This window comes from Trematomus bernacchii, unplaced genomic scaffold, assembly GCF_902827165.1.
Source record: "Trematomus bernacchii unplaced genomic scaffold, fTreBer1.1, whole genome shotgun sequence".
NCBI classification, from domain to species: domain Eukaryota; kingdom Metazoa; phylum Chordata; class Actinopteri; order Perciformes; family Nototheniidae; genus Trematomus; species Trematomus bernacchii.
Genome location: NW_022987910.1, coordinates 6,040,217 through 6,059,936, shown reverse-complemented (window position 1 = coordinate 6,059,936; position 19,720 = coordinate 6,040,217). Strand labels below are relative to the sequence as shown.

At 39.2% G+C, this 19,720-nt stretch overlaps 1 protein-coding gene across 4 annotated transcripts in view; it reads right to left on the bottom strand.

Annotated features, from left to right (window-relative positions):
* The window catches only part of stx1a (syntaxin 1A (brain)), a 47,119-nt gene that overhangs the window by 25,366 nt on the left and 2,033 nt on the right, over nucleotides 1–19,720 (bottom strand). For all 4 annotated transcript variants that reach the window (XM_034115158.1, XM_034115157.1, XM_034115161.1 and 1 more), the window contains exons 2-3: nucleotides 9,483–9,560; nucleotides 2,968–3,067 (exon numbers count right to left, since the gene is read on the bottom strand). In XM_034115158.1, the coding sequence (XP_033971049.1) occupies nucleotides 2,968–3,067; nucleotides 9,483–9,560 (178 nt within the window). The remainder of the gene's footprint in view (nucleotides 1–2,967; nucleotides 3,068–9,482; nucleotides 9,561–19,720) is intronic.

The following is a 19,720-nucleotide window of genomic DNA, read 5'->3' as shown; positions in this document are numbered from 1 at the left end:
CACTGATGCTCCAGCAGGAGAAGCAATCATCACTGACTTTTGGCCTTTCATTGTGAAATCTATCAAGAACAGGCTCATCCATCAAAATAACGAGCGGCACAAAGCTAATAAACAATGCTAGAAAACGAAACAAATACTGCAATTATTTAATGGCCCATGTGAATTCAATCATGCTTCTAAAAATAAATTGCAATCGTCTCTTCCCTTCCTGCATTAGAGGAATTTGCTCATGGAGGAAACACAGGTTCAATACCCATTATGACCTGATGGCTATTACCTAATCTATCATCATTACTGAACGTACTACTGTTCAGAGATGCAGCGCACCGCCCACAGCCCACAGCCCACACAAACACACAACATCCTTAACACCCACTAAGTAAAAACAAGCACTCACACACAGACACAAATACACACACTGTATATTGCAATTCCCCGGTGGAAATCTGCTTTGCTCTAGGAGTGGGTTAACTATTATAAGATAATGTGTAATGCAGATGCAAAGGTAATATTACATATGGGTGGCTGCATACGTGTCAGTGTGTGTGTGTGTGTGTGTGTGTGTGTGTGTGTGTGTGTGTGTGTGTGTGTGTGTGTGTGTGTCTGTGTGTGTGTGTGTGTGTGTGTGTGTGTGTGTGTGTGTGTGTGTGTGTGTGTGTGTGTGTGTGTGTGTGTGTGTGTGTGTGTGTGTGTGTGTGTGTGTGTGTGTGTGTGTGTTTACTGGAGATGACCAGGGAATGTCTTTGGGAGTAAGAGGAGGTTGTGGTGGTGGTCGGGTGGTAAAGATGGCCAGGTGAGTGGTGGCTGGAGAGATGTGATGTGATTATGAAACCGTGACAGAAACACAAGGTTAACCGGCGTACAATTTTACGCTGAGTTGTAACGCACTTAAAGTCTCAGCGCCTATTTCAGATAAAGACTGAGAAGAGAAGGATTAAGATTTGAAACCGTGAGAAAAATACTTGTGCTAGAAGAGGAAAAGCGGAAGACACTCAAGTTCTGTCTGGTAAGGGAAACAGAAACAGAACAGACTCCTCTCACCACAGGGAGGAACATGCAATAATGCCAGACTTTATATTGCAAAACAACCGACTGAAAAAGCAATAAAACAACAGAATTCATATCAAAATGATGAAAGACCACACTGGTCTTTGATATGCGTAACATTTTCAATACAAAAATGAATCAGTGCACATCTAAAAGCAAATTAGACTTCACATTAAAATGTCATTGTGCAATTAGTTTTGGTGACACACTCCATTGGAGGCTGACGCACAGAAAGGTCACTGTTACGACAGCAGTCACAGGGACAGACACTTTACACACAAATCTACAAACGACAGCACTGCAAAGCTCTGATTGCCTGCAAAAAATCTGATTTCTAGGAACTCTATTTATTTAAATACCTTTTTTCCAACGTCTACCATTTTTTTGGAAGAAACTGGCGCATTGCTGCTATTCTCCTACTGTACCAAATCAAAGATGTAGGCATAAGCGTATTGGTTTGATTTGGCCCACAGAGCAAGTCAGTGATGCATTTGTGTAATCAGTGAAATATCTTGACAGCTATTGGACAGTTTTCAATGAAATGTGTTACAGGTATTCATGATGCCCAGGAAATCAATCACGATGGTGATCTCCTGACTTTCTCTCTGATTGACTTGCCTTACAACATAAACCATGCTTTATTTGTGGATATTGTCCAGAAAAGCATTGACAGTGAGCTAATATCAGATACATATACTATGCAAAAAATTCTTTCTTACAATTTAGAAATAAAAATCCCCAACTTCATTGCTTGATTAAAAATGTATCTGGGGCGCATTATGTTTCCAAACAAAAAATGAAGCAAATTGGTATATAAATTAGATGTATAAGAGGAAGAGCTGAACACACATACTGCACAAGCACACATACACAACATCAAATGCTGCTCATGAGATAGGGTCCTTGATGAAGGTATTCAGATAACTCCAGTCCCCGTCAGTGATCACAAAGCAACCGGCAGACAGCGAAAAACACGCTGACCTCTGTGTAATGAACGACCATGACATTTAAATTTGCTTTGCGCATTTCTCAGGCACAGGCACACATACCCTGAGCATCGATTTCAGCCACAAAGGAAGAAACCTGTGGAAGAATTTGTATCTTGAATGCAGCACCTTGCACCCCTCTGTGTGTCATCTGCACACAACGACTAGTTAAAGAGCTCATTTTATGCTCGCTGCTGCAAGCGGATCGATGCTTTTTCAGGTTTGTGCAAGTAGAGAATCAAGGAGAGGAAAAGGGAATGGGCGATGGTGTTCATGGCAGGCTAAGAGGTACAGGACTTAGAAGCAATGAAGAGGAACAGAAAAGTGGAGAAAATGGACAAGGGTGTAAGAGATTTCACAGTGAGAGCCTAAAACGCTCAAAAGGACAGAGAGCACTGATTAGTGGGAAATGATGGCTCTCAACAGTCAACAGGCAGGCCTTTTGCTTCTATGACAAATTGCTTTTCGTTTTCATTTTTTTTTTAGAATGTAGAAATGTTTCTCTCTTTGAAATAAATGAATCTTAGCTGTTTACAATTTGTTTTTGAAGGATAACTGTGACAATATTGTGAAATGGAGCTGCAGAAGGATATGCATTGCTATGCCTCTATTCTGATTGACAGGTTGCTGTTGAAAAGACTAGGCCACGCCCTAATACTTACCTTGCTGTATTAACTGTCAATTAGACAATACAATTAAAATAAACATCAAGCTGTATTGAAAAATACTTGAAACTTGTGGAAATTTTTACTGAGGTAATACATCGAGACTTAGCGTAATTTGTTTTATAGACTTCTATCCAACTGAGAATTGGATTTATTTGTGTAACCAGTGGAGGAGCCAGTTTACAGTATTTTGCATGAACTTGAGTGAATTATGTTTGAGGTAATAAAACAAGAATAAACTGTATACAAAATTGAAAAAACAGCCTTACTCTCATCTGGGTTGGGTGAAGCGAGGATGGCGCTGTGATTCCTCTTCACCTCCTCAACTTTCTCTGCCAGAGACTCAATAAAACCCCGGATCTCCTCCACCTGTCGAGAGAGAGAGAGAGAGAGAGAGAGAGAGAGAGAGAGAGAGAGAGAGAGAGAGAGAGAGAGAGAGAGAGAGAGAGAGAGAGAGAGAGAGAGAGAGAGAGAGAGAGAGAGAGAGAGAGAGAGACAGGCACTTTAGATCTCCTCAGTGCTGAGGCAGGAAGTAGCAGTGATTAGTGTGAGTGATGTTGATAGAAACCGAACAGAAAATGTCATTATCGTATTAGAGGCAGAATGAAAGCAAAGGGAAGCAGGCTAACGTGGAGGAACACACAGATACTAAAAGTTTTTCATATGTATCCCGTCTCATTTATCATAATTTTGTGACCTTTACAAATAGTGGAGTAATCTCTGTTTTTGTGTGTCGTGTGTTGACAAAACTACAGGCTGATTTCAAACAAAGTCTCCACACTCCCCGGAAGGTTTTCTATGAGATTTTGAAACCTGGCTGCAGAGATCTGCTCCAACTCAGCCACGAGAGCATTAGTGAGGTTGTCTGCTGATGTTGAGCGGTAATGTCTGGCTCATAGTCAAGTTCTCCTTCAAGCTGTCCAACATTTTGTCACAAGGATGTAACAATATTTTAAGAATTATTATGTAATTTAGAAGTGAGAGATGCCTTAATCGCAACCAAGGAGTTTAGCTCGAAAATACAGAAAATCCAGCATTCATTAGTTAACATTGAAAACATAAAACATTTATAATATGAAAACAGTTATTCTGTCCTGATTTTGTATGTATATTCTTTTGTTTGAAATGTGAACACTGTTTAAATTATTCGTCTTTATAAAAAACTAAAATCTGGATCGCTATCACACTTTTTTTCCGGCTAGGTGCATACCTATTAAAAAAATCTCAGGCATATTCTACTACAAAAACAACAACAACCGAGGAACCAACTAACCAATGATATGAAAACAAAATATCTTCAACAATGAAAATAGCATTTTCATTTTTATTTGTTCCGTTCATGGTATGCACAACTTAATGTATAATAATTGTTTACAAAACATGTCTCTATTAAGACACCATTGACCGAAAAGGAGCAGGGAGAACAAAATAATCTTATGTTACCTGCCCCTTTCTAAACAAAATGGAAATAGATGGTCTGTCCTTCATATTTTCTTATTCACACAGTATCATAGGATAATAAGAGAAACAAGAAAACTTACTACAAAAAATACTTAGTTCTCACTTGACAGTTAACGGAAAGAAACAAAACAAAAAACAACAACACCGAAACATCACATGTACAAAGAAAAAGTGCAACACCCTCATCTGGGTCCTACTCGAATTTAAATGAGTAGTTTGCCATTAGACATGTGAATGATCTTCCCCGTGTCAAGTTCGTATTTAGTGACAGACCTCAGACTGGTATCTATATTCTAATCTAACTTTAGGCAGGAGAGTGATCACATCTCTCCACATTTTGAATAATTAATTCAAGCACATGTTGAAATATTTTAAGAATAGCTGACACTGGAAGTGCATGACATGTCCTCTGCACTTCACCCCATCATCTGCCACCAAGATATAGTTTGACATTCCTCCCTGCTGCCTCGTCCCCAGCTGTGCTGCCTCTGGCTCAGGTAACAGCTGGACGAGCAGCAGGGCACGTCTGTCAGTGACTTCATCAATATCTGCTTTCATCACAGTCTGTCATCAACCGATCATTTTCTCCTCCTCTCCACCTGCTCCACCACACACCTTATTGGACTTTTCCATTTGCAGCCCAGCTCTCCCCTAACACTCCTCACAGCTCTGCACTCCCTTCAGTTCTCAATCCATATCTTCTGGAGCTCTCAGCCTGGGTCATTATTCTCCCATTAGCTAGTTAATTAGCTGTTGATTGGATCGGGTATATTTTTTAATAACAACATAATTGGCTCTGGAATACCAGTGGGGAGAGACCAGAAGGCACACTGAGGTAAGTACAGGTAGTTACAATTAAATACCTGTAGGACGGACAGGCAGGGAGGGAGGACAAAGTTAAAAAGTAAGATTGAGACATGAACACAGGCTGGAGAGAAAGTGAAGGAGACGGAAAGTGAGCAGAAGATGAAGCCACTTAAAGCTGTCTCAGTTTAGGGACCATGTGTTAGTGAGTCACGGTGTGTCTCTCAGACCTCATAAGACATCAGGCACATTTTATTAGTGAGGGAGAAAAACCAATTTCAGACATGCAGAAATAAATAAGCAGACACACATACACACTTGTCCATTTCATAACTTCCTTTATGAGCCTGACATGCTTGTATCCACCAAGAGATTTGTTGGTATCTTCTACAAATTGAACCGTTAACCATTCAAAATCAACAGCTGGCGGTGCAGTCATCAGGATGAAAATTGCTTGTTTCATACTTTGTCATCTGATTATAGTTTTATCGAAGTTAGTCTAATAATTTTTTGCTTAGTATAATAATAAGAAGGCTTAAGGCCACAGTGGATATTTCTTGCTTTTGCTCACTTCATTCTTGCATCATATAGGGATTGTTTTTTGGGCCATAAAATGAGCCCTGCTACACCATGTCACAAGAGTACTGACACATGTCAAAGCATGAAAAATAGGAAAAGTAGGGCTGAGAATAATTTTATCGCCTCATCACAATGTATTACAATTTTGAATGGTCCATTTTGCTTTACCAAAACATTTGAATGGTATAAACAAATCTGCTAAATATCACAGACTGAGCAGTTTTCAAAATGGTGTTTTCATTTAACAACACAATAATCATTATTTTATTAAAGCATACTCATTGTTGCAGCTTAACTCATGAGACATACAATAAGAGACTCAGCTAAGCATCACTATTGCAGACACATGCGTGCACACTGTGAAGTCAACATATAATAGAGATCTGTACTTACACATACACACTGAACGCCAGAAAGTGTGGCTACACACAGCCTACTTCAGATGTCACACCTGCTGTTAAACAACATGGTAGAAGGTAAAGACGTCATTGCAGCTGTTTAGTGATTCAACCAATCTTATTCTTTTTTAAATTGAACCACAGACGAGTTTGCCTTTGTACAAGGCTTTTCTAGATGATGAGATTTGAGGAATAAACGTAATTGGTTATGTTTATTATGAAGAGATATGTCCACCATGTGAAACCGAAAAGCTCTTCCACGTGTTTAAATTATGTTGATAGTAAATGTATAATATCATTTTTTGTCAAGCATAAAAAGACAAAACCAATAAATCTAAACTATAATGTAATTCCCAGCCAACTGCTAGTCAATCTGCTTTGGTGGGTTTATGAGTTTTAAGAGGAAATGTAGAATAATTTTTTTCATTTTCATTTAATCGTTTATTTGAAGAGGGACAGTGCACATTGATGAACATTTAAAACAAATAATGCTTTAAAAACGTAAACATGCCGGATTTTAGCTTTGAGCTAGTTTCCATCCGTAGTGCCTCACATACAACATTTAAGAACATGACATTTATATACATAGCAAAATAAATACATGATATGCAGAAAGAGCATGAGCAGCAATAATCAACATGAATGCTTAAGAGATGGTGTGTTGTACTTAACTGCTGCGAGACACAAAGGCAACAAACACGCATTGAAAGCTGTTTCTGTTGTAAAACTTGAGGGGCCATTCACATACATTTTCAGGAGAAAAATGTAAATTATTATTCTGAAACCAGATTTTTGTAGCTCAAATGCCATATTCCACAATGTTAATGTAGTCACACATAATGTATGTACTACATTGACAGTAAATAGAAGAATATTGCAAGATTTTATGAAAAACTGTTTTTTTCTCTCACTTTGAAATGACAATATAATGGCATGGGGCAAAAATTATGAAAGGCAGCCTTATCCTTTGATGCAATCTAAACAATGAAATCCACAACAACAGTCACACACTTAATGCACAGTGTAATACATGATACTTAAATACACAGCCTCATTCATGCCTGCACAAACAAATGCCACAAACACATTATGAAAGCAATACCCCCACTGAGTGTCATGTTTATGCTGTGAGTGAAGGGTTGAAGGCAGCAGCAATCTCTACACTACTAAAAGCTTAATTTACGCACCCCGTCAGAGTGAGAACTGATTACTGCCCCTCTCCCTCTGCCGCCTTCCCCATCTATATCTCCATCTGTCTCATGTACCTGTCCCTCCTCTGTGGTTTAGCTGTCTTACTTCGCCTAATCCTCTTATTTCAAAATCATCCCTTCTGCTTTTTGCTCGGTCTCAAACTGTTCTCTGTTGATCCCGCTGTCTCCATTTACACTCATCCTCCAGTTTCTCACTGGAGGCAGATGTAATGGACTGAAATTCCAGAAAGATAAAAGAGGATTATCTTTCAGTATCTAGGATCGATAAAGACAGTCTGTCAGAAGAACAGAAGCGGCAAAACAGAAATGAGAGGAGACAAATGACAGCAGACTGCATGCAGTGTTCTCTCAGAGATAAAACATCAGATAATGAGAGTGTTTTAAGAGTCATTAAAAAAAGGTATACCGTGTATGATACCCTGTAATGATTGTCAAATCTCAGACTAAAGAGATTTAGTTCTGGGTATAGAAGAAAAAAACCTGCTTCTGTCACTTTTACACAATGTGAAGATGCTTAGTATTTGAATATGTGTTGCATGGAAAAGCTGGGAGACACATATTCCTTATTTTCAATGTGAGATCTTAGCATTCATTTTTAAAAGTCAGGCAAGTAAAATGTGGCCCTTGAACTAGTCATCTCTTCTTTTTCTTTATTCATAAAAGAATATTAATGTGCAGCTGGAGAATGTCCCGTTTGCTGATATAACGTCTTTTTGCAGAGGATGTTTTCATTTTGCTCTCTTCGATTTTGACCTCTGATTTACAATGTAAATGGTGGATTTATTCACCTTTAAATGTGTACATCCCAAGCTTGGGGATGGATGTGGGGGGAGAGCAGGCTGTAGAGAAAGGGAGGGGCCAGGTTGTTAAGAGCTTTGTGGGTGCGTAATATTTTGAAGTCAAACCTGACTGTGGAAGTGAGCAGGCAGGCAGTGGAGTTCTGGACTTATTGAAATGTATTTCTGATTTCATTCGGACAGCCATAGAGGAAGCTATTGCATTAGTCAAGTCTGGAAGGGATGGAGTAATGGGTAAGGAGGTAGGAGGGCAATGTTCACGAGGTGGAGCAGTTTAGGTTAAGTAGTTGCCAAAAGGTAAGAAGGGTTGGGTCGAGGATGATTCTGAGGCTGCAGACGCGTGTAGGGGGTTTCATTTGAGCAGTCAGAGTGAGAAAATGTATGCCAATGATTATTATTTGTTTGCAGTTGAGTTGAAGGAAGTTTGAAGGTGTACTAAATGGTTCAAATGTCTTCTTTACCTGCCAGAACTACCATGTGGCTTCACCTTGCAGGAATTGTACCCTGTGTTATGTACAGTGTGTCCGTCATATGCCTGTTTATTAGTTATTAGCTGCTTCTCGCTGTTGCTGCTGTTAGTCTGAACGTCGTGATTATTGAGATACAGAGTTTTTGATGCACCTGCGGCTCGCTCCCACATGATTCTCCTGGTGATGTGTTTATTGTTTCGTATTGCTTTGAAAACTCACATATCAAAGAGCTGATTGTCAAACCTCTTTCATAACTCACAAATGCTGCTAAATGGCGTTCAACCTCATTCTATATTACCTACCGTTGTTGCAGCATTTGCAATGGTGATTTAAATACTTCAAAGTTAAAACCCCATGTACATACATTGACAAACAAAGACATTTGAACTAACCAGAAGCACAGCCTCGTAAAATATAAGAAATATGGCAGAGACAGCAAATAAATAAATTAAAAATGACTATAAAAATGGAGTATGATGTCTCCTTTTCAAGGCAAATTATTCTGCTTTTCAAAGACACTCACTGTGGGAGATGTACATTACATATAGGCGCTCTAAAAATGGAGCCCCCCCCCCCCCCCCTGAGAGCCATCACGACGTTCAGCGTGTTCCCAGCTCATGTGTACAGCGTGTACAGAGAACAGACTCCCATATTAATGCATAGATTCAGGAAAGGTGCATACAGTATCTGGTATGCACAAGACAAGCGAGAGAAATAAGTGAAATCACCAATGCTGGACAAGCAGTGTTATGATGAGGAATCAATAAAGTCTGTTTCAAATTAAAATAAAATAAACGACCATCCATGCAACAACATCACTAGCTATCAATCATATCTGCTCTCCAGAGAAGAGATTGATTACAGATCTCTGAAAAACTAGACTCAATATGAGGACATAAATAATAAACAGGCAGATTGTAGTGTGTCCTGAACTGTAATTTAAGATGGCGAGTTATCAGCCTACTATCAACCTGGTAAATGTGTGAGAGGGAATAATAGTCACTGACACAGAGATAGAAAGATAGAGAGAATATGGAGATATCAGGTCGGTGAGATAAACAAACCTGTTCAAAGAATTCATCCATAAAGCCTTTGTCCATCCCCACAGCGACTTCATCCTCCTCCTCTGTCGTCTCCTTCCCCTGCACAAACACACATACAATTAGGAAGTATTATGTAACAACAATTTGTAAACTTCAATTTGAAATGTAGGATGTATTGGTTTTACAGTAACACTGGTCACGACCAGACTACGAAGGGCACAGGTCAATGGTAAATAAAGCCACTTTCCTCTACATCCATCAGCTGATTCGAAACAAGGAGCAGCTAACGACATTTGTAATTAGAACCACAGGTCGACTTATTAGCAAGATATTATTGAATTAGGACCTCGGAGCAGCATATTTGACAAACTCCAGCCTGCACACTCATGCACAAGCATCTACGGATACATATAAATATTGTATCTTATATAATAAGAATCATTTGGGTACAATGCTTATTTCTATAAGTGTTATATAAGAAAATGGATACATCTCACGTATTTCTGCACTAAACATCAAGCTACAGCTAAAGATTGGTTAGCTAAGATAAGCATACAGATTTGAAGTGGGGGTGAACAGCAACTAGTGAGCTTTAGACATTTTGATTCACCAATCAAATGTTTTAAAGCTCACTAATTTACACGTTAAATATTTCCGTAATGTATTGAACAAAATACCTTAGTGTTAAATCAACATGTTGTGGTTTAACAGTAAGTTATGTGGTAAACTCTCCTCAAGAAAGGGACTATTTTTCCAATGCCAAACTATGAATGTCCAAAAGGAAAGCAAATACAGACAAGAAGAGAGCACAGTTAAAGGAAGATCACAAGAGCGGAATAAGGTTTCATCAAAAATAACTACAGGTTTTTGAATTCAAGAAATTACTTTGACTTGTTATTTGACAACAAAAAAGATTTGCAGTGTTTTTTGCTGCTCTAAAATTGTAAATGTTCACTGTATATGTCTACATTTTCACCGCAAATAAGGAATATATTGTATTTCTAAAAGGTTGGAAGCAAAAATATTTAGCTTCTCAATTTCTAACTCAAAGTACAACAAAGCGACAAATGTTCACGAAAATAACTTGTTACGCTGTCTTATGTCTATATAGTTTCCAAAGTTTACATTATAGTTTCCAGAGTTTCCAGCACCTACCAAGTGATTTATTCTGAAATACATGCTCATTTCTAAACACACATCAGATAATACACTACATTAGCAGGGCCCTCATGTTGTGTCATCTCATTCATCGTGCGTCTGTCAAACTAATTCAATTCCCCATTAGCAGTCTATGAGACCCATTTGCTTATCAACGCTGAGATGAGAGGGTGTGTAGTTGTTTTTTTCTTACTGAAATCTTATGTTATAAATGTCTAAATTCTGAAGTAAATCTGCAAAATAAGGAATATAAGGAATACTCTCTGCAGCCTCTGGCTAAATAATGTTGCTACAGGATCTTATATGGTGCGTATAACAAGCAATTTCCTGATTGTTTTGTAAATAATAAGATTAAGGTATACAGTATCCCAACAACCTCCAATTTTCCGCCAACCCCAACCCTCCCAACTCTAAATGTCCCTATAAAATGTTTGTACAAGACAAAAGCAATATTCCATTGAGCATTGTTTGTTTAAAACAAGAGGATGCCAGCCATGGCTGGTCCAAACACATTACTGTGCATGCATTAGTCCAGCAGCACAGAGTGCAGGAAGCAGGAGAAATCATCATATAAATTGGGAGGACCATGAATGTATTAAACCACTTTGACTGTTTATACATCCATGAAATTCAGACACTGAAAGAAAACATCTTCTGTAACATAACGTTAAACTGAATCTCATCTGTCTTGTTTTAACTCTGCAATAACAGAAGGATTATTATGCACTCCTTCTTCTGAACTCAAACCCAAATCACGTCTGAGGAGAGTTAACATGGGATATGCTGACATAGAAATGGAGCCAGGAAAGATGTGGAGAAAAGCAGTGGCAGAGGAACCAGTTCTTGAGAAAAATGTCTTAAAGAACAGATTTCGGTGAGAGATGGCGAGGCAATTGGTGTGAAAAGCAAGTGAGAGGAAAGCAGAGCCTGTCATCACGCTAATCTAAACCCACTGAAAGGAGACGATTTTTGGATTCATGGATTGTAATGCTCTGGTTTCAATAAAAGTACCTAAATATTTTGAAAACAAAATGTGTATTTCGGTCCAAAACAATGAACCTAAATACACAATTTGATAGCTTATCCGTAATACCCTCAGCTGTCATGACAACAGCCAATGGGTGTACCATATGTGGCTCTGTGGGGAGCTAAACACCTCACATGGTATTTATAACTTAAAGTTTGGAGTTGGTATGGCAATGAGGTTCATTTGAGGGACTGCAGAGAGGAAAGAGGCGGCAGCAGCAGGAGGCAGAGGAATAAGCTCCGGGAGCACCAGTAATGTTCTCCTCCTCCACAGAGAGATGCTGTTCCTCCTGCAGAGAGGCGAGGGCGTTGGTGTGCTTTCTCCATGAGTGGTCATGAGGGCAGAAGAGCTGTACCCCAAACCTCCAGATTTGAACATCCTGCTGAGCAACAAAGACACTGGGAGAGGACTTTAGTGTTTCATTCTTGACTCAGCCTACAGACTTCACTGTCCACACATAGCAGCTGCTCTCAGCCAGACTTGCAAACATACATGCACACAACAGCTGACACACTGATAATATACAACAGACGGTTAACACACTGAGGGATTGAGGCCTATACAAGCCGGTCCCCGTTAGAGCCATAAACCTTCAATTCCCTCTGCCTCTGGGGTTTGCTCTCGGGTGAAACACCCCGGCAGGAGAAGTGGCCTGATTATGCTGTTTATTAGATTAGAGAGTTGTTCTAGGCACCGTGCCAGCAGGGAGTCGCTCCATAAAGACAAAAGGCAGTGCCTGCACATCCAGTGTAAACAGGAGAAGCAGGAAATATAGTCCATCAGTGAAAGAACGAGAGATAAAACAGGCATCAAGTGTGAAGGGTGCAAAATCACAGCTGTGAGTAGGGGAAAAAGAGAAGAGGAGAAACAGGGCATCACAACAATTATTGAAAACTGTGAAAGTGTAGTTGAATGTGCTATAGGTGGACATAGAGACACTGTGGGTCATATGTGAGCATATAAATGAGCCTGAAAGCAGATTTTCAAACAGTGGGAGCAGCAAGGCTTTGCCAAGGGAGAACAAACAAGTATTGTGTATTGTTGTTAGTATTTGACTAATGAGGGAAACCTGAATAAATAATAAATATGTTCAAGTATGTGAGCACACATCTATAATGAATGTTACATCGTTGATTATGGTAATCAATGTTCAGGTTAAATGGAGAGGAAGGGATTTTATCCTGTGAGTGCATTCAGACTCTTTTCACGGTTTTATCTGAGAGTTACAAAGAGAAGAGCAGTGGGAAACAGTTCAAGTGAAGATTGAAACCCTTGTGGGCAGTCCGTTATTATCTTTTTGTGTTTTCATATTATAGCAGGCCTGTTTCCTGCATCTTTGTATTGCAGCCAATTCAAGCAGCTTCTTGCATTCCCATTAGAAATGACTCATAACAATCTGTGTCAGCTGCACAGTGGAATACTGGGAGCATAACGAGATTTATTACCATAATACAGCGAGGTAACTTTCATTATGGATGTGTGTTCACTAAAATACACACACATACTTTAAAATTGGATTATTTGTTTATGTTTTCTGCAGTTTTTTTTGTGCTCCATTTGCAAATCATCGATGCTAACACAGTGTCAAAATCAGCTATTGTTCAGGACCAAATTATGTTAAATTGAGGTCACATTCTTACGCAATATTAATAAGAACATGCCAGAAAAGTCAAACAAATAAGATGCCTCACATCATACAAAGTCATTTAAGGTTTTAATCCCAATATTTAATTGATATATAGATGCATTGACATGCATGTGACTATCTTCACACAATTTGAATTGTCAGACGATGTGAATGCTCTTCAGTCACATGAATTTACTCTACTGTCCATCCAATATAACGTGCCATTATCCTGACCATAGGGACAGGTTACCAAAATTACAAAACAAATAAATAATACTCAAATATACACATCAAGTATTTTCTGTAATTTGGATTACGTTTTCTAACTTCGAATGTGCATACGCAGCACATCGACACACCAAACATAATAGCCATGTTCCTTTCACCCTCTCCTGTATCAAGCTAATGATCATATCCAAACAGACTTTATAATGAGTGCAGGTTTAACTTAGTTCATCACTAGAAAAAACAAACAATTAGCATGTCATTTTAGAGCAAATATATTATCATCAAACAATCTAAATAAAAGCAAGTTATAGGATTTAGTGTAAACAGAGCAGAGATCTGATGCTGACACAGCAAAACCACAAATTAGCACTGGTCTATAAATGACTGATTGCCCGGCTGACTGTCAGAGTAAATGAGCGGCTGAAGGAAGAGGAGGACATAGTGGGGCTATCGAGACAGGATAATTACACAACCAAGGAGCAGGGTGGGTAACGAGACGACACAGGAAGTGATTGATGGAGCCAGCCAAATGTAAAACTCAAGTCAGTTCCTTTTAAATTACCGTGCAGGGAGCAAGCTTTGAAGAAAATCAGGGCACGCATTGATTTCAGATGTAGTCAGCTGAAAAATAAATAATGTGCACTATAGTTGATCAATTCACTCCTATGGATAACTTTCTGAGATAAATACAGACTCGTTTTTTTGTCCAAAAAAAACACTGCAATTTAAACCAGACACATTTTTTCTCAGTAAACGTTTCAATGCTGAATGCGAGTATTCTTTTTCAGTGAATATCCGCTGATGAAGGATATTTAATTGTCATTCTTTAAGGAGCCACATGACAGGCCTCTTGGCTGTTTCGGCTCTGCATGCACATCATTTTGCTGAAATGTTCTATATTGGATTTTTCTTTTGTTCAAATATATTTCATATATATTCATTCCAGTGAAAAACGATCTGTCCGAGGTTAACAGGGTGAGTTTTTTCAGCCCTGTCGGCAGCGAGCAGGGTTCAGCAGTAACACGAAGAAGAACAATGTGGGTGGGAGAAGAGAGAGCAGAGTGTCAAGGTGTGTGCATGTGCAACAAATTGTCTTTATCCTAACAATCCTCCTCAACGTCCTCCCCTTTTAATCATATTCTTTCTCATTCTCATTCTCTGTCATTCTCTCGCCTCCTTCTCCTTCCTCCAGACTTCAGCTTCACTACTGAACATTACAGCAGCTGGCCCACACAAAATGGACTCCGTTACCTTTGTCTCGCACCCCCTTCTCACACAATCTTTTGTGTTTGTCTTTTCTTTAACATCTCATTATCCTTCCTTAAGATAACTTCAACAACCTTTTATCTAACCAAACTGAAATGATTTCAATGTGGATAAGGTTGGAATAACAAATAAACGTAATCTTCCTCTTGCAGTCTCTTCCTCTTCTGTTCATCTTTTTACACATTGTATTGTTTGTTGTTCTTCTTTCAGCTGCGTTTCATCCAATCTTTCTCCGCCCTCGGCCTACCTTACATTTATCTGAACTTAAGTTAATAATCAAAAAGATTCCATTTGAAACATGTCTAAATATAAAAACTGCGACACGGTTAATAATGTCTCATAACACAATAATAGTGTGTCTATATACCAATTAATGATAATCAATTCCAGTAAATAATCCAAATGTCTGCAGCTGCCAATTCTCACACTGATAACTCGTTCCTTATCCTTATATGAGAGGACTGACCTTTTACACTAAATAGAGGATATTTACTTTTATTTTGCATATGTTGCTGTGTGTGTGTGTGTGTGTGTGTGTGTGTGTGTGTGTGTGTGTGTGTGTGTGTGTGTGTGTGTGTGTGTGTGTGTGAAAATGTCAGAAGCTTCAGCTGAACTTTAATAACAGATCACAGGCAGAGAAAAGAGTTGTGCTGTCACCACTAATGCCATGGCTCTTCCTCATCCCCCAGACCCTTCCCCCTATTCTTTTGTGGGGCATATTCAGAGAGCCTCGCTGACCATGAAGGATTATGATAGCACCAGTGTGCCGATAACACAATTATATTGGAGATATGGGGGAGTGTAACACAATGCATGGCAGGAAAAGATTCAACGGGGGCAGCAACAGTAGCAGAAGAAATGCATAGAAAAGCCAATAAAAGTGTTAAAGAAAATAGAGGCGGAAAGAGGCAAAGAAATGCAACATTTTGAAAAATGTTATATTTGTTCCTCACAATTTCCAAAAGTCCAAGGTGATGTCTAAAAAACCTAAAGAGTTTCAGTTTAGATGAGAAAAAAGGCAGAGCTGGAACTGCAACAATATTTGTGAATCAATCAATTAACTACGTTGTTGCCAATTAATAGTCTGTCAACTGACTAATTAAATTACTGTTTTAGTTCTGAAATATTTGTAAAATGTTGACCTAAAGAAGAGAACAGTCCTCTCAAGAAAAACCTCATATCAGCATAGAGCATTTCAGCAAATAGCTAGTAGGAATTAGGATTTCTGTGGACGTGAGGATGATATAGTGTGTCTAGTTAGAAAAGCCATGGAATTTATTTGTTTATGTTTTCAGCTTCAACAGGCAGATGTTTTCATTGGAAAACCTGTAAAAGGCCAACATGTGCTAGCTGCTCCGCCCCAAACAGCCGAGAAACACAGGTGAACTTAGTGAAGCATGTAGCTTAAAAAGGTGAATTAATATGTAACTCCAAATATATGCTAATATTCCCTGTATCTGCTAGAAGTGTAAATAAGAATTAGCTTGTCTAACAAACTTCAAACGTGATAATATGTCAGTTTGTTGTTCACGGCTTTCGCTGCCCCCAAGAGGGCAAAAACCTATTGCAAGCGGATATTTTAACCCAAAAAAAATATGTTTCTGTCGATCAAGCCACCAGATTGGTAAATGCCAATATATATATGTGGTGGGGATAGTGAGGTAGGCTGAAGATCGGAAGGTTGTGAGTTCAAATCCCGCCAGGAACACCACCACTAGTGTGCCCTTGAGTAAGGCACTTAGTCCTTAGTTACTCCAGGGAGAATGTACCTGTAATTGGTAATTGTAAGTCGCTTTGGATAAAAGCGTCAGCTAAATGAAATGTAATGTACTGTAATATGTCATTTTGTGGAAGGTGGGGACTATGGTGAATAATGTATTTTATTGCGTGATTAGTTCAAAGTCCCTGTTCAGCCTCACATTAGCAAGTATATATATATATATAATCATTATGAAAGATTACCACCTATGAAAGTCAAATACGGCTACTTAGGGGCTTCTTTTAGCCTTAATCTCCGACGAGTAGCTGTGATAAAAGACGTTATCTGAAGAACCACTCTGATGTCATCGATTATAAGATGATGTGAAAGGGGAGGTCTGCAAATTATAATTTACATTTTAGAAGCAGTATCGAAGAGGACTTAAAGCTAATCTCAAGCAGACGGATACAGTTTGATAACAGAAACGTATTTATTTATGATCAGGATATCCATTAGCTAATGCCTAGGGAGCAGCTAGTCTTTATGAGAAAAAGCAACAATGACCCATCAGGAGGCATTGATTTTCAGAAAAAAGGTAAAAGTCAGCTCAAGAAACGTCCATTAACACAAGCCCTCATGTCATGCCTTACTTTATAAGAATAGCCTAGTTCAGGATGATTAAATGGGTCTACCATTCACACATTTAAAAAATAACCATTAGCAGCCAACAGATAGGTGTACCAGTCAGTCACACTCCTTTCACAGCTCATTATTGCTATTAGCCTCTATGCGTTGATGAATAACATGCGTATGCTTGTGCCTTACTCACGACTAATAACGATAATGTAGGATGGTGACAGTGCATTGCCGTTTCACTCTCTCTGTGTCTGATTTAAAGGATAAAAGCCCAGCTGTGGAGCACAACCAGATTGTTGCTGGTTTCTGAACTGTTTGCAGAGGCTTGAAGCTTCAACGAAGATAAATAAAACCTTTGACCCTCTAAGATCAGTGTGCAATTCAACAGCAGTCAGCATGGCTTTTTCTTTCTCTCCCTGTTTGCGTCACTTACAAAGTGTCAACACAGGTCAAGGACAGAAGAAAAAAAGGCGAGGACATGGAAACAAGTGGAAGAGAAAAGATAGGGGATAGTATATTGAAATGAAAGTGTAAAAGACACAGAATATCTCAGTCGGGCTTCACATCCATCCTATTAGTTGATATGTCACTCTAATGCCAAACAGGCAAAGACAGTGAGAACCCCACCAAACACACACAAAGAGCTGCCTATTCCAATACACTGCCTAACAAGGCTGCACAGAGCAGACAGAAGGGAGAACGTAAAGAAAAGGGGAGGGCAGGAAGCCATCTGATAAACTGCGGATAGGACGAGAGCAAAGAGCAATAACGGAGAAACTCAGCATTACCGAGAGGATGAAAGAAAGGAGCAGGTTAATATTAAGAAGAGATTGAGATGGATAAAGAGGCAGATACGGTCAATCAAACGACAAGACGGAAGAAGAAGAAAGAGACAGAGCTGATAAAACGTCAGGAAATAATTAAGATATGAGCAATCACATTTGATTGATAACAGTTCCTGGTGTTTGTGAAATCTGCAATAACCTTTTCACCATGCAGATATCAACCTTAGGTTCCAGAGCTTGAAGACTACTGAGAAAAACCTCTCATCTGCACCATCTGTCACTAAATCAAGTTTGGCCGACTGGGAATGATGGGACGAGGTAAGGAGAGGCTGTATGAGCCTTTTAGTTATTGAAACTGACAGTTTTTAGGCAGCAATCTAATGAGCTTCTGGAAGAGCAGAGTCATAGGCAGGTGATGAGCTCATAGCTTTATATGCATATGGACAATGTTGAGGCAGAACCTCCACCACGCAAATATGAGCAAAACTCAATTTCCTGCCAAAATGACACATAAAAAGGGTGATTCAACTAGCAGTGTGACTCTTCAAAACAAAGACACAGAAGCTACGCAATCTGTAAAGCTCAGTTATCTTGGTTTTATGTGAAAATGATGTGATATCTTTGTAATATGTTTTCTGAAATTACTGATTATTACAACCATTTAAGCAACTCTTACAAGGAAAAACATTTTCAAACTAGACAAACCAAATGTAATGGAGAAAACAGTACACAATCCAAATGTAACAAATGAAAATCAAATAAATCCATTCAGTAACAGCACTGATATTGGCCAGATGTCACCTTCCAGAATAAGAGAGAGTTTAATCAGTTTAATTGAATCACTTTCCTAATAAAAGTCAATACTTCCACTATCACATTCAGTAAGTCACACTGCCCTTTAAACACATTGGTCACGAGCCTAGCACAAGTGTGATGTACGTGGCAAGAAAACAAAGAACTAAGGTGTCTAAGAGCTAAACTTGAGGGCAAGAGACTAACCACCATGGCTACAATGTCCAGACCACACCTACCATCCAACATCCAGGAAGAAGAGAAACGGAGGGCTAAGAAGTTGTCTTTCAGCTCATGCCATCTAAACGCAGTTAAAGACTGGGAAATGCCAGACCTTGACCTCTGCTGCCACTCCTGCTGGTGTGTCTTCATCATTAGGCAGATGGTACACGAGGCAGGAATATAAAAGTGGGTCCAGTTGAGTTGGTATGCAGGGGTTTTGTAACCTGTTCAACTGCACAGCTCCTGAGGGAGTAGGAGTCAGAGGCCAGGCCCAAAGAGGGGCCTTCAAAGAATTCACCAATGAGACCGAAAAGAGCAATCACTGTCTGCAGCTGAATAGAAGAGATGAGGTTTGGGCTGCCAGTTGACCACTAGAGACTAACCATAAGACAAACATGCAGGTACTATCACCTGTGACCATTCTCGGATGGGGGTGTCTTGTGATAAAAGGCCAAATGTAGGTGTACAGCTGAAGACGTGTATGAATGGTAGCAAACATCATCTTGTGTTTATCCCCCAAAAACAACCACAGTTGATTCTAGTGCAGAAACAATTGTAGTGCATTATCAGTTGTTTTCACTACCACTCTCAGAAGTGGAACATTGCGTCCAACACTATTAGACAGATGTAGACTCAGTTTAAATAACCCAACACTGGCTTACATGATCTCCAGTCTCCTGGGTGAAAGTGCCTTGTTTTTTGACAACAAATGTCTCTTCCCTCTCAACAAGGTATTGTTTCTTGGAGGGGACTCCAACTCCTAATTCTTATTTAAAGCTATAATAACTATTGATCAATGAAGCACAAGGCTGCAACAAC